The 15,149-nt window shown below is 47.9% G+C and overlaps 1 protein-coding gene across 1 annotated transcript; it reads left to right on the forward strand.

Moving 5' to 3' along the window:
* Window positions 1-6,807: 6,807 nt before the first annotated feature.
* LOC135185077 (protocadherin beta-16-like) lies at window positions 6,808-11,200 on the forward strand. Its single transcript, XM_064161406.1, has 2 exons — window positions 6,808-9,359; window positions 10,609-11,200. Exons 1-2 carry the CDS (start codon window positions 6,918-6,920, stop codon window positions 10,726-10,728), a joined length of 2,562 nt encoding a protein of 853 aa, XP_064017476.1. The 5' UTR covers window positions 6,808-6,917; the 3' UTR covers window positions 10,729-11,200.
* Window positions 11,201-15,149: the final 3,949 nt, after the last annotated feature.

Here is a 15,149-nt window from a genome sequence, read left to right on the forward strand (position 1 = left end):
CACAGCTGACACTGGCATACTTCTCTGAGCAGAAGTTCACAGGTTCCACTGACTCTAAAGAGTGGGATTTGAGCAATGTATGCTTGCTTTTTATGTTGTAAAGTTGAAATGGACATTTCAAGGTTTTTGTTTTGTTTTGTTTTGTTTTGTTTTGGTTTTTGTGTGTAAGGTTGTAGGGATTTAATAGCATTCTTTTTTGCATTAAAATAGGCTTTTACAAGGATTTTAGGGCACTGTAGAGTATAAGGCACCAATAAGCTTTCTGCTTTCCTTTCATTAACCACTAATGGGCTATAAAGTCATGCAGTAATTACTGTCACTCACACACCTTTAAGAGTCAAATGTCTGGTAAGAAGAAACAATAAAAACTGCTTGCATTTCCTCTGGCCCTGTGTGCTGTCTGGAAGATCACTTGTCCCAGTCGTCTTTGAGGATTTTGTAAGGAAGTTTGTGCCATTGGAGTGGATTTTATGGAAGGAAAACCAGACCTAGAAGCAGGAGCTTCTCAGAAGCTGGCGGAATGTGCTTAGAAATTCTCGAAGCCAAGCTGGTGTCATAGGGATGCTGGCCCCACCCCCTTCTCGGTGGCTCTCAGCCTTAGATGCTGTGAATTAAGTGAAACAAATCGAGGGGCATTTTCTGTGGAACAACCCAACAGTCTTTCCACTCACTAGCATCGAGCCACTCACAGCCAGAGGCTTCATGCCTTAAGGAAGGCACAACGGGAAGGGATCCAGGCTACAGCACACGATGATGTTTTCTCGAGAAGATGTTTTCATCCATAAACAACATCACTGGCTATAGTCAAATTTTAAGTCGGGAGAAAAGTTGTCTCCTACCACAAAAATCCAACCAAACGAGTGAAGCTAAAGGTTCACTGCCTCAGGCAATAGTTTGGCTCTTCTACAGCCATTTCTGAAATGCCTCAAGAGGGGTTAGTTCCAGGTGCTCTGAGACAAGATTCTGAACATCTTGTGCTGTGATGCAGTGGCAAGGTCCAACAGACAAATCACCTGCTCACTGAGCTGCACAAAGCCCTCATTATAGCTCAGGAAAGGAAGGAATTGTGAGTACTCTGTCACAATGCGGCACAAGCATGGGACTGTTTCTTCTGTGGGTTCCAGATGTCTCTGTCTGAAACACGTGGGCTCTTGTGTGCTTTATCTTCTGGTCACTCTGTCTGCACCGCTGTCGTGTTTCTGTATAACCTACACTAAGGATTCCCAGTGAAGCAGGGAGCTGCTAACATCCAGCCACTGCTGTGCACTCAATTCCAGATCAGCAGGCAAGAAAGTTATTTTGTCTTTTTCAGTACAGCAGCTTCGTGAGAGCTATGAAATGTGTGAAATCTTCCTTTTGCTCATGTGTAAGGGCAGGGAAGCCTTGGGACTGTCCTGGAAATACAACAGCATTAATCGTGTTGTAACAGAATAGAATGGAATAGATTCACAGGATCACAGGTGTTGGAAGGGGCCCAGAGAAATCATTGAGTCCAATCTCTCTCCCAGAGCAGGATGAAGAATTGGAATGGAATGGAACAGAATAGAATGGAATAGAATAACAGGATCACAGAATGCAAGGGGTTGGAAGGGACCCAAAGAGATCATGTAGTCCAGCCCCTCTCCCAGTGCAGGATGAAGAATTAGAATCGAATGGAATAGCATAGAATAGAATAGGATAGCATAGAATAACATAGAATAGAGAAGTGGAGGGAAGCGGGATAGGATAGAATAGAGTGGAAAAGAATAGTGGAGGGAAGCGGGATAGGATAGAATAGAGTGGAAAAGAATAGTGGAGGGAAACAGGACAGAATAGAATAGGATAGGGGAGAATAGAATAGTGGAGGGAAACAGGACAGAATAGAATAGGATAGAGCAGTGGAGTGGAGGAAAATGGAATTGAGTAAGATAGGATAGACTAGAATAGGATAGAATAGAACAGTAGAGTGGAGGGAAAGGAATGGAATAGAATAGAATAGTGGAGTGGGGTAAAACAGAATGGAATAGAATAGAATGGAATAGGATAGGACAGAATAAAATAGGTTAGAATAGAATAGTGGAGTGGAGGGAAATGGAATAGGATAGGATAGAATAGAGCAGGTCTTTCTTACATCATATGACATACAACTTTCTTATGTCTTAAAAAAATAACATTGCCTATCTGCCTGCCCACTTCAGGGCTGACCACAAGTTAAAACATATCTTTGAAGGCATTGCCCAATGTCTCCTAAACACCGTCCAGCTTAGAGCACCAAACACTTCTCTAGGAAGTCTGTTTCAGTGTTCAACCAACTTCTTTCTAAAGACATGCTTCATAATTTCAAGGCTTAAACCTCCTCTGGTGCATCTTTGAACCATATCCCTTGCATCTGTTCACTGGAGATGAGGAAGAAGATGTCAGCACCTTCTCTGGATGCATTCTGCTGTCAGTGGTGGGGCCCAGAGTCACACACAGGGCTCAGAGTCAGGCTGCATCGATCTGAATACAGTGGGATAATCACTTTTGACTGGCTCATCATATCATGTTTGCTGCACTCCAAGATGTAGTTTGCCCTCCTGTCTGCCAGGGCTCATGGGTGACATTTCATGCCATTGATGATTCCCCAATGTTCCAAAGTGCACTGCAAGGCCTCTTGTTCTCCAAGACATTCAACAAACCCTCCCCTTATGGTATCATCAGGAAAGCTGCTAATGGTGAATTCAGCTTCTGCATCCAGATCATTTTTGTACATGTACTGAACGGACAAGAATAGAATCCTAGAATGTTAGGGGTTTGAAGTGACCTCTAGAGATCATCCAGTCCAACCCCATTGCCAAAGCAGGATCATCTAAGCCAGACCACTCAAGAATGCACCTAGGTGGGTTTTAAAAACCTCCAGAGAAGAACACTCCACAATCTTCCTGGGTAGTCTGACCCAGTGCTCTGTCAACATCACAGTAAAGAAGTTTCTCCTCCTCTTGAGGTGGAAATTCTTGGGTTTCAGTTTATATCTGTTGTTGTTTGTCTTGTTGCTGGGCACCACCAAAAAGAGCCTTCATGTTGACACCCACCCTTCAGATATTTATAGACATTGGTAAGATCCCTTTCAACTTTCTCTTCTCAAGACTAAACACAACTCATGACTGGTTGCCAACCAGATGTTGCTGTCCACTCACTATGACCCTTTCAGTTTCCTGACTTTGAGCCATTTCTTCATCAAGCTACTCACATCACTGTTGGACATGCCCAGAAGGATGCTGTGAAGGACAGTACCAAAAGCCTTACAAAGATACAGGAAAAATACACCCACCACCTTCCCCCAGTCCACTAGGCAGGTGACCTTATCATAGAAGGATATGAAATTAAACAGGACCTTCTGGTGTTGACCAGACCTAATGATGACATTGCACGTAAAATGCTTTTCAGTAAGGTTCAGGATGATCACAATACTGTCTCCAGTATGGTCAGACTAAGAGATATGTGGATTCCAGGATCTTCCCTTATGATCATCTTGTACATTGGAAGAACACTGGCTAGTTCCAGTCAGCAGGTGTTGTGGAGGAGTTTGTCTGGGTTTTGGGGAAATGAAATACGAGGCTGATTTTTTTTTTTAAGAGATTAAAAGATTTAATATTATATATACTAGGAGTTCCCCCTCCCTAAACTTATTTACGACTACTGCTCACAAGTTCTTTGTCTGCGGTTGAGAGATTACATTTTACAGAATGTCTATGAATAACGAATTAGGAATTGAGCAAAGATTTGAAAACATTTAGGAAGAGAGTCTGTGGCTTGAGAGTTCCACCGGTAAGCTTATTGAGAGATTATTCTGGCTTAGATCGAGTTCCTCAGTTACTCACTGGCTGGAGTCAGTTTGAAAGGTCCCAAATATCATGGACTGAGGTGTGCAGTCTATGCTTCTGTGGATACGAGCCAAGCTGGGCGCTGGTGTCCGAGGCTGGTGAGGCGCGGATCGGGGCGCTGACGAATGCGATCAGTTCCATCAGTGCCGTGCAGCGCGATGCGGTGTGGTGTGTGTGAGAGCTGCTTGCTAGTGTGAATGCCTGTACGAGTGCCCGTGTGAGTGCCCCCTTATTAGGGCAATGCAACGTCTTAAATAGTGTTCAGAGGAAGGTGTATCCAGCCAAACTGATGCAGGCACAAGTGAACAATACCGATTGGCTCAAAGTTATGTGTAAGGCACAGATAGGTTATTACTTATAAAAACAACCTGTGGTCCCACCCCGAGAGGCTGGCAGGGTCAGTCCCCAGCAGCTGTGTGTGGGGTGCTCACAGTGCCTCCTAACTCAAGGTCCTTTTCCCATAACAAAATCTCATGTTTACAGCTTTTGCCTCGCTGCAGGAGAAATTCTCCCACAGCTAAGAGCAGCAGCTGGTGCTGTGGCTGTAGTCATGCAGCGGCGGCGCAAGGTTTTGACCCTGTGATTGATGGTCCTTTGAGCCACAATTCTGTCCAAATGAGGGCTTTGCAAGAGGGCTTTGCAACCCTCCACCACAGCAGGGAGCTGCCCATTCTTCAAAGACCCTTGGTTGAGGATGGAGAGCATTTTGCCCTTTCTCCTCCTGCTCTGTGAGCTGTGTTTGAACCTTGTCTTTCCTATTTCTCCTCAAGACTGGCATCCCATTGTGTAATAATGGGTTGTTTGAATGCAGGTGTGTGGCATGGAATATTGTGAAACCCTCACACTGTGTTGTGCTGCAGTTCCAAAGACATTGGAACCAGGATCCATGTGTTGTTAGCAAGTAATTGCTGGCAGGCCTCTGTGGGCCTTCTGAGTGCTGAGCTTCTGGCTTCTCTAAGAGGGGCCTTGAATGTGCAATATCTCTGCATAGTGGTGAGACTGCAAGAGTGAGGTTTGAACTCTTCCAACACATCCAGCTGCAGATGGAAAATGTGAAGATGGTACAGGAAAGTCCAAGAAGATGCTTCTGACAAATCACAAGGTTCACACTGAACCCCTGTACTTTCTAAACTCCTTCTCAGAGTGCAGTCTGAGCATGATTGGATCCAGTCTTGGCTGCAGACTATAAAGAAAAGATTGGAACCCAAGTTATAGGACAGAGTTGGTTTATTTCAGCCTGAACTGGGAGCACCTCTCCCATGACAAAACCCTCTCACATATTTTCCTCTGCCTCTTAAGGTCTCACAATCTCTCATGTTCATACACACCTGTGTACAATCACCTGGTTAGTTGCTGTTCCTCATCTACGACGGCTGGAGAAACATCTTCTGAGTTTTCTGAACTCACGTAATTTCCTCATCCTCCCACCTTATCTGGGAGGCACCTTGGACTCATTTGTCTTCTGGGGGCTTCAGATGGAATGGTTTCTTTCTTTTTTGAAGTTTTTTTCCTGAATTAGCTGGTTTAATCCAATATTAACTAATAGCATTGTGCAAGACTTCATTGTAACTAAGCAACGATGCAACCGAAACTGAGTTTTCATTTCTAGCCTGAGTCCTCACCTCTTCAGTCTCTTATGCTAAGCACAGTCACTCACATTTAGTTGTGCAAAACAAGAGTCAACTTAACCTAAGTTTCAAAGCTTACAACATTCATTCTGGTATGAACTAGTCTCTCCTTTGCTCTATCCAGCAGACCTGACATTTTAAGTGGAGTTACATCTTCCACTTCTTTTGTTTAAGAGTTAGACTGGTCTTAAGTGCTTCTCCAGCACGTTCTATGTGTTTCCAGGAGGTCAGTGCTGGCTCTACAGAAGCAGTTGTAATCTAAATCAGTTCTCAAAGTTGGTGATGAGTGTCTGAAACTTTTTTTTCCTGATTGCCATTGACAGACCCTGGTCTGCACAAGGTTTGAAGATTCACTCTTCTCTCCAACCTTAATGTCCCCATGATTCCACCTCTTATGTCCACTCCTGACTGACTTTAATCTTCTTTCTAAAATTCCCTTAATTAGGTTTACCTATTCTTAAAACCATGCCAAACATCTCCTTCTGTCTCTCCAATCACACCCTCTCTGGTAGTCCAAGATTAAATTATTTTGCCTCTTATCCTTTACAAAGTTTCTGTCTGAACTTCAGTGGATCCTGTAATGGCCATCAATGTCCTTAGATCCCTGCGCTTTTCAGTGGATCCTGTAATGGCCATCAATGTCCTTAGATCCCTGCGCTTTTCTGTTGCATCCATTAACTCCTATTCTTTAAATTTTGTGGGTGGAAGACATGAATTTATGACCTCCTCTTTTGATTCCTTGTTTTGGCCGCATGCCCTTAACACAGGTACAAAAGCTGATTTCAATTCTGAGAGCAGGGATCTGGAAGCCGTTTTTAAGTCCGTATAGTAACATCAGAGGAGAAAAATCTGTGTTCCCCCAGAACAGTTTGCAGGGTTTCAGTGTTTGGTGCGCCTAGGGACATATTGCACAAATTACTTAGAAAGTAAGACATCTTGTTCCGGGCGCCAGGCTCAGCAGGCGGCAGGGGAGAACAATCCTTTCCGATTGAGGACCAAAAAAAAAGGTGTAATTTGCAGGCTTTTGGCCAACGAGTGATACACAATCTCTTTTTTAAACAGAATTAGGGTGACATATCGTAGAAACAGTATTGCCATTATCGTGTAGCGTTGAGCTCGGGTCACAGGGAAGACTGTGCTTTTGGAATTTCGCCCTGGCACTCGCCTTTAACCTCCGCTTTGTCACAGAGAGCAGCCGCAAGAAGAAAAGTTCAAAGCAGCAACGCCGGCTGGAAACAGATGAACCATTCCCGCTGCCGACGCTGGGTGGCAGTGTTGACCACGGATCGGCAGCTTCCTCTCCCCGCCCAGGCTCTGCAGCAACGGCAGACAAAAGGAGCTGCTAGGGAAGGGCGGAGAGACACACAGCGGGACCGCTCGGGAGCTTGCAGAAGTCCTTCCCCTCCATTCCTGACAAACACAGCTCCTCCTTGGACGCTGCTTGCAAATGCCGGCAAGCAGGGAGGACACTGTCTATCCTTTGTGGAGAGGAATGGCGTGGAACGGGAGACGGAGCGGAGGAAGCCCCAGGCAAGTGATCGTCTTCCTTCTGTGCGTTTGCGTGTGGCAGAGCGCGGCCGAAAGCCTCCGCTATTCTCTGCCGGAGGAGATGGAGAGGGACTCGTTGGTGGGCAATATCGCGCAGGACCTGGGGCTTGCTCCGAGCCAGCTGGCGGCTCGCAAGGCGCGCGTTGTGTCCGAGGGGAGCCAGCAGCTTTTCCGCCTGAACCCGAGCAGCGGAGTGCTGACGGCCACGGAGTCTCTGGACCGAGAGGAGATCTGTCCGCAGAGCGAGACCTGCGCCCTCTTCTTTAAGGTGTTCCTTGACAACCCGTTGGAGCTGTTCCGAGGGGAGGTGGAGGTTGTTGACGTGAACGACAATTCCCCTGTGTTCACCAACAAGGAAATGGTTTTAGAGATTCTCGAAACGACACCTCCAGGGTATCGTTTCCCTCTAGAAAGCGCACGTGACAGGGATGTGGGCACAAACGGCTTGCAGAATTACAGCCTAAAGTCCAATTCGCATTTCTCGCTCACTCTCAAAACAAAGACGGATAGAACAAAATATGCAGAGCTCATCTTAGAACGGCAGTTGGACCGCGAAGAGCAGCCGGAGTTGAACTTATTACTGACTGCCACCGACGGGGGCTCCCCACCCAGGTCTGGCACGGCACAGGTTCGTATAGTCGTGATGGATGCCAATGACAATATCCCAGTTTTCAGTCGGGAGATATACGACGTGCGCCTGGTCGAGAACACCCCCCAGGGGCAGCTGGTGGTCAGAGTTGTGGCCACCGATCCCGACGAAGGGTCCTACGGGAAAGTGCAGTACGCTCTAACTGAGGTATCGGACGGGACGCAGCAGCTTTTTGATCTGAATCCTGACACGGGAGAGATCCGAGTGGCTGGAAAACTGGACTTCGAGGAAATGAAAACCCACGAGCTGATGGTGAGAGCCTCCGACGGCGGGGGTCTGTCTACTCATTGCAAAGTTCTGGTGGAGGTCGTGGACATCAACGACAATGCCCCGGAGATACAGCTGACCTCACACACTGCCTCCATTCCCGAGGACGCTCCGCCACGCACCCTGGTGGCACTCTTCAGCGTGCGCGACAGGGACTCAGGCGACAACGGTAGGACGGAGTGCACCATCGAGGGAGATTTGCCCTTCACTCTCACACCCACTTTCGACAATTTCTACGAGCTGAGAACCAGCGCGGCGCTGGACAGGGAGACGAGGGCAGAGTACAACCTCAGCATCCGAGCGACGGACTGGGGCCAGCCGCGCCTGAGCGCCCTTGAAAGCCTGTGGGTGCAGGTGGGGGACGTGAACGACAACGCCCCCGCCTTCAGCCAGGAGCTGTACAGCCTGTGGGTGACGGAGAACAACAGGCCGATGGTGCGCATCGGGCGCGTGCAGGCGAGCGACGCGGACGCGGGCAGCAACGCGCGCGTGCAGTACGCGCTGGTGCGCGGGGAGGGCGCGGAGCAGCCCGCGCTGTCGGTGAACGCGGAGAGCGGCGAGGTGTACGTGGTGCGGGCGCTGGACTACGAGCGGCTGCGCGCCTTGGAGGTGCGGGTGCGCGCCACGGACGGCGGCTGGCCGGCGCTGAGCGCGCAGGCGGTGCTGCGCGTGCTGGTGCGCGACGAGAACGACAACGCGCCGGTGGTGCTGCACCCGGGCGGCGAGAGCGGCGCGGGCGCGGGCGAGCTGGTGCCGCGCTGGGCGCCGGCGGGCTACCTGGTGGCCAAGGTGGTGGCGGTGGACGCGGACGCGGGCCAGAACGCCTGGCTGTCGTACGAGCTGGCCAAGGCCACGGAGCCGGGGCTCTTCCGCCTCGGGCCGCACAGCGGCGAGCTGCGCACGGCCAGGGCCGTGGCCGAGCGCGACGCGCCCCGACACAGCCTCGTCGTGCTCGTGCGAGACCGCGGCCAGCCGCCGCGCTCGGCCAGCGCCACCCTCGCCGTCGCCCTGCTCCGCGACTTCTCCGACGCCCACGCAAGCCTCGCCCACGACCCGCCGCCCCACGAGCCCGACCACACGCTCACGCTCTACCTCATCGCCTGCCTGGCCTGCGTCTCCGCGCTCTGCCTGGCCACCGGCCTGGCCGCGCTGCTCACGAAGCTGCGGCGGGACCGGCGCAAGCGCGCCGAGCCCTTGCCCACCTTCCCGACGGCTGTGGCCGACAGCGACGCGGGCTCCCTTCCCCGCAGCCTGGTCTACGACGTCTGCTTGGCCGCCGGCACCCTGAGCAGCGACTTTCACTTCCTCGGACCCCTCTTGCCCTGCTTCCCCGCTGGGATGCCTTCTGGCTCGGCCCCACAGCCGAGCTCGGTGTGCTCCCAAGAGGCATCTGCCATCGGAGAAAGAACGGATTCTGCTTCACAGGTGAGAAATCTGAGGGTGCTGAGGGAAGCAGGAAAGGAAAAGCGTAGGGGTGATGTTTCTCGTTTGACTCAGTCTCGATGGTTCATAACTGATGCAGTGGGGCCAGAAAGTGGAAGAGTAGAGAGTGTCTCAGAGCAGGTGGCAGGTGCCTTCAGGAGGGTGGGTCTCAGCTGAGCCTGGTACTTTTTAACCCCTCCCTTCTTTATCCAGCTGTGTCTCTGATCAAGTCTTCATACTCACTACAGTGGATTCTTGGTTAAATTTGAGTATATTATCAGTAGGTTTATGGATGTATGAGCCACCATAGTGGATCCTGTCCACACAGTGATTAAAGGTCAAAGGGGTCCAGAGTAGGAATGAGACCACTCCTAGGGGTACACCCTCTTGGAATCAGCAGCACTGGGAATGTGGTGCTTCTATTCCATATCGATGAGAACCAGCAGGACAGCAGTGCAAAGAGGTGATGCATCGCTGACAGCACACCTGCACTGCTCTTAAGGGATTCTGTGTGGTGCTGCCAAGAGCCATCCCAGAGGATAGTGACAGCAGTGAGCTAAATTGTATGACAAACTACTGGAGGCCATGGAGGTGAGTTTCTCTCCAATGAAATTGCTTTATAACTCTGCCCCTTCCATAAACATTATTGGTGACACAGTCACCATGCTAGTCCCTTCCTGCCCCAGCCAGGTAATCCTGTACAGTACTGACAGTTCTCTTTCCAGTACTGCTTGAAGTGAGTTGTGTTTGAGACCTTCTCTGTAGTCCAGTCGTTCAGAAGGCACGAGGAAGAGAAGAGATAGTAAGGAATCAGATGCTGTTCCTCTCTTGGTTTCAGTAGTGTCCATGGACTGATTTGGAACTTCACAAGGATCCAGCCAATGAATATATATGGGGATGAAGGCTTATAAATATTAATTTATGGTCCCCCATAACCTGTCTTGGACTATAATGAAGCTGCATTTGCTATCTGTCAAAAAGTGGTTTTGTTTTGGGTTCTTGCTCTATTATATCAACCTCTCTGACTCATGAAGCGTTCACAGCAGTGCCTTTGTGATGTCCACAGTGAAGGAGAGTTTCTGCTTTTAGGTTTACCCAGTTCAGGTCAGAGACCCAGCACCTGGTCTAACCTCCTTTTTGGCTCTGGGTGAAAAAGGGTGATGTCACTGATGCAGTGATCTCAGATGTGCCCCTTAAGCTTCTTCTTGATCCGTGCTTACCTTCCACAGCCTGTCTTGTCTCTCCCTTGCAGGGCAGAGGTCCACTCTTTGAAGACACAGGTCCCAAACCCACTGAAGAAACTTCTACTGTAAACAGTGGAATGGAGTTAAATGTCAGTTCTGACCAAAACCCTTGTCTCACCCATCAGTAAGTAAGGAGAAACACAAGCTCGTCCTCACTGACTAATGTCCTCAGACAGAAAAGAGAACAAAGAGACCAAACACCCACTAAAAAGTACCAGAGAGGTGGAAGTCTTCTCTCAGAGAGAGCAAAACCTCCTCCCCTCCTGAGCACTACTTCACTCATGTAGGAGTTCTGTAAATGTGACATGGATGGAGGATGACTGTGTTGCATGCCTGATTGCACCTGGTCTTGTTGCACGTTTGTGAGACTGCTCCTGCTTCTCAATCTAAAGGAAAATACTGAAGACTGAAATCAGATCTTCGAGGTAACAGATTTTATGGTTTGGTTTCCTTTCTGTGTGGCTCTGGAACAGTGCTTCAGTTGTCTGCAATCTGGTCAGCCCCAGGCAAACACATCTTCAGGGTCTGTTGTTTAATAACAGGCAGAAGCTGATTGCATCAGAAACAGCTGGCATTGACAGACTTGCCTTTGATCAAGATTAAGCAATGTATGCCTTTTTGTTTCACAACATGAGGTTGAAATCAACATTTCAAGCTCTTTGTGTATAAGACCTTAGCAAATTAAGTGTGTTGTTTGAGGGTCTGCAGTAAATCGGACAGAAACATTTTCCACCAACATAAGGCACTGTTATAGTAGAGAGAATATATAGTATAGAGTATAATATAGAGCATAGTGTCAAGAACCTTTCTGTTTCCCTTTCAATAATGATTTCTAAATCGTGTGATATTTGCTGTTACTTACAAATTCTAAAGTGTCAGCTACCTGATGACTGAAAACAATAAATCTACTTTCATCTACCTTGGGTGAGTGTGCTGTCTCCAGGATCACTTGGCATAGTCATCACTGAGGAAATATCCATCACAAAAGCAGGATTTTGGGAACAATTCCATTACTTTGTGTTGATTTTTTGACAAGAAAAATGAGAGCAACCTGGAAATCTTAGAAGCTCAAGCGAGGTGGAGTGAGCTTCTCTGAGACAAGAGAGGTCTGAGAGATGCTGCCCTCAGCTTCACTATGAAGGCTACTGGATTGAGGCTGTGAATTGGGGAAACAGCCTTGTTTAATGTCATAAACCCACCTGAAAACTCCTACACTACATCCATTCCTACAAGGAATGACAACTACAGTTGTGGTTCATGCACCAGATCACTCTGGATACTGGACACCTGAAGCCACACAAACCTTGTTCATCTTAGCAAACTGTAAGTATTTTTTAATGCATAAACAGATCAAGATGTGAGTGAGCAGTGAGGTCATCAGTCAGCCTCCTTTTCTCCAAACTAGACAAAATCAAACCCTTAGCAGGTCCTCGCGGGCTATTTCTTCTTGCCCTTTCACCAGATTTGTTGTCCTCCTCTGAGTGCATTTCAGTATCTTCACATCCTTCTTAAATTGGCATCCAGAACCACATACAGTACTCAAAGTGAGGCCACACCTATATCAAAGGGTAAGATTATAATCTTTTTTAACCAGCTGGTTATGCTGTGTTTGATGTTCGATGTTCACCAGGATGTTGTTTGCACTCTTGCTGCCAGAGACCACTGCTGACAAGTCTTGGACCTGCTGTCAACCAGCACCCCAAGATCCCTTCCTGCAGGGCTGCTCGCTAGCCATTCCTCTCCCCATTTAGACTTGTGCCCAGGTTTACTCTGTCCCAGGTGCAGAATCTGGCATTTGGAGTTGGTGCATTTCATGCCATTGATGATTCTTCATTGGTCCAAGCTATTGAGATCCCTTTGCAAGGCCTATTTTCCTCTAAGAGTCAACAGCACTTCCCACTTCAGTATCATCAGCAAAGTTGACAGTGGTGTGTTCGCCTCCTGCATGTGGGTTATTGATATATGTATGGAACAGAACTGGCCATAGAAAGAGCCCTGAGGAACACCACCAGTGACTGGTTGCCAGCCAGATGGAGCCCCATTCACTACAACTCTTTAAGACCTCTACTTTGGACAGTCCTTCATCAAGCACACCATGAACCTGCTCACCTCACAGCTGGACATCATGTCCAGAAGGATGTTGTGAGGAACAATATCAAATCAGGGCTTTCCCTTTCAGCTGTACCCAGCATGATCTTCTCCATAATGTTTCCAGGATGTGAGGTCAGGCTAACAGGACTGTAGTTTCCTGGGTCTTCTCTCATGCATTTATAATAAATTGGAAGAACGTTGACTAGTTTCCATTCAACAGGAACCTCTCCAGCACTTTCCATATACTGAGATGAACCCCATACACTGGCATGAACTCCATCAGGCCCCATGGACCAGCAGACATTCAACCAATGCAGCTGATCCTGTGCAATTTTATCACTCAGAAATGAAATATCACTGTTCCCACACTTGTGGTCCTTTGACTCAAAGCAGTGGACAACTCAAGGTCAATCAAAACTACCTAATAAGTGAGGGAAAAATGGACTGAATGCATCCAGTACTTCACCTCTGTTACTCAAGCAGCAATCTTCAGGAAGTACCAGTCTGATGTTTTCTTTAGACCTCCTCTTGCTAGTGACTTTAAAAAGACAATGACTGCAGCTCTGCTATCTTAATCTGACCTTAATTCCAGAGAGTATACAATTCCTTTCCCTCTTGAGCTCCGTGAGTTGATGCCTGTCCAGCCAAGCTGAGCCTCTGCCCTGTTTGCTTGACACAGTGGCATTACCTGACAATAGACTGGAACCATCTAGAGCTGTGGAAAATATTCTTTGTGTCTGGGTGGATTATAGAGAAAATCATCTGAAAAGATTGGAGATTAATTTGGAAAAAGGCATTTGATTTCTGAACTGTTTATAGTTCCTGAATTTGGAGGCTTCTTGATGGTGGTGGAAAGTTGTCTCAGGATGGTTTTCTAGGTTGGTATTAGAGCATTTGCATTCTCCTTTTTGCCCTTTTCCTTTTGCTGTGTGAACTCTGTCTAAGCCTTGTCTTAACCTGTTCCTCTTCAGAAGCACTGTCACCCCTGATGTAACAATAGATTGTTTGATTAAGGGTATGTAACAGGGAATATCATGCTGTGTTGTGCTGCAGTTCCAAAGCGTAACCTTGGAAATCAGGATCTCCCAGTGTGTGGAAGTGAAATAAAAAGAACCCTTGAAATCCTTGTGTGGAGACAGTGGTCTTTGAAGAGATGATGTTTCTGGGAAAGCTCTGTGAATGTTCTCAAAAGAGTGGGAGGGTTTTTGTCCTGTTGTCTCTTGGATGAGGTAAGGGTGATCAGGCACATCCCTTCAGGTTGGAGACAGGTATGATAGAGTGTTGAGGGCAATTCTGGGGAGCATGGAGCTGTTGGCAGGCCTCTACAGGTTTTCTGAGCACTGAGCTTAAGGCCCCTGTATGAGTGCAGAAGTATCTACAATGCGTTAAGATGCAACTCTCCCAACAGCTCCAGCTGCAGATGGCAAAGGCAAGGATGTTACGAGAGAGTTCAAGAAGACACTCATCACAAATCAGATTCAGACTGGACCCTGTTGCTTTTTAAACTCCTTCTCAGGTTACTGGGTGTGACTGGATCCAGTCTTAGCCCTTGACTATGGAGCTCAGACCCCAGGTAATGCCTCAGAGTTGGTTTATTTCAACCTGAACTGGGCCCACACCCCCCATGACAAACCCACCTCACCTGTTTCCCAATGTCTTTAAGGCCTATCAGTCTCTTACATGAGGTGTTCACATGCCTGCCCATGCAACATGCAAGGACTCCTTGTCTAGTTCTTCATCTAGGATGACTGGAAAAAAACATCTTTTGAATTTTATCTAGTAATACAGATTCATCATCTTCCCACCTTATCTGGGAAGCACTTGGGACTCATCTGTCTTTTGACAACTTTGGATGGAATGCTTGCTTTCTTTCTTTGAAGGTCTTGAATGAGGGGTTTAGTCCAGTTTATAGGAGTGTTGTACAAGACTCCCAGTACTTCTCCATTTCAGCTAAGCAAAGGTTCAAGTGAAGTTTGGTTTCAGTTTGTGATCAGAGGTCTCCTCTCTCCAGTCCTTCACACAAAGCACTGTCATTCCCACTCAGCTAAGCAAACCAAGTTTTAATTCATTCTAATTTAAAACCATCACAAGATTCATTTGCATTTTATTCCAGCACTCCCCTCTTTGTTCTATCCAGCAGGCCTGACAATACTTTAAATGGAGTTTTGTCCTCCACTTCTTGTCGTCTAAGAGTTAGACTGATCTTAAACCCTTCTCCAGTGCATTGCTTGTGCATTTCCCACAGGTCGATGCTGACTCGGCAGAAGCCATCGCAGTCTAAGTTGATTCTCACTGCTCATGAGTGCCTGATACTGAGGAGTTTATCCACTCGCCATGCACAGACCCCGGTTCATGCTAGGAAGTTCACTGGATCACTCTTCCTTCTCACCTCCGTTTGACAACGATGGTTCCTCCTAGGTCCGCTCTTAACTGACTTTGAAGCTAGTGGTCGTAAAAC

This window comes from Pogoniulus pusillus, chromosome 22 (assembly GCF_015220805.1).
Source record: "Pogoniulus pusillus isolate bPogPus1 chromosome 22, bPogPus1.pri, whole genome shotgun sequence".
NCBI lineage: Eukaryota > Metazoa > Chordata > Aves > Piciformes > Lybiidae > Pogoniulus > Pogoniulus pusillus.

Bases quoted from the DNA above. Each gene is read 5' to 3' on its own strand.
- LOC135185077 (XM_064161406.1), top strand. From the start codon at position 6,918: ATGCCGGCAAGCAGGGAGGACACTGTCTATCCTTTGTGGAGAGGAATG. The intron at 9,360-10,608 runs GTGAGAAATCTG...TCTCCCTTGCAG, and splicing joins GAACGGATTCTGCTTCACAG to GGCAGAGGTCCACTCTTTGA.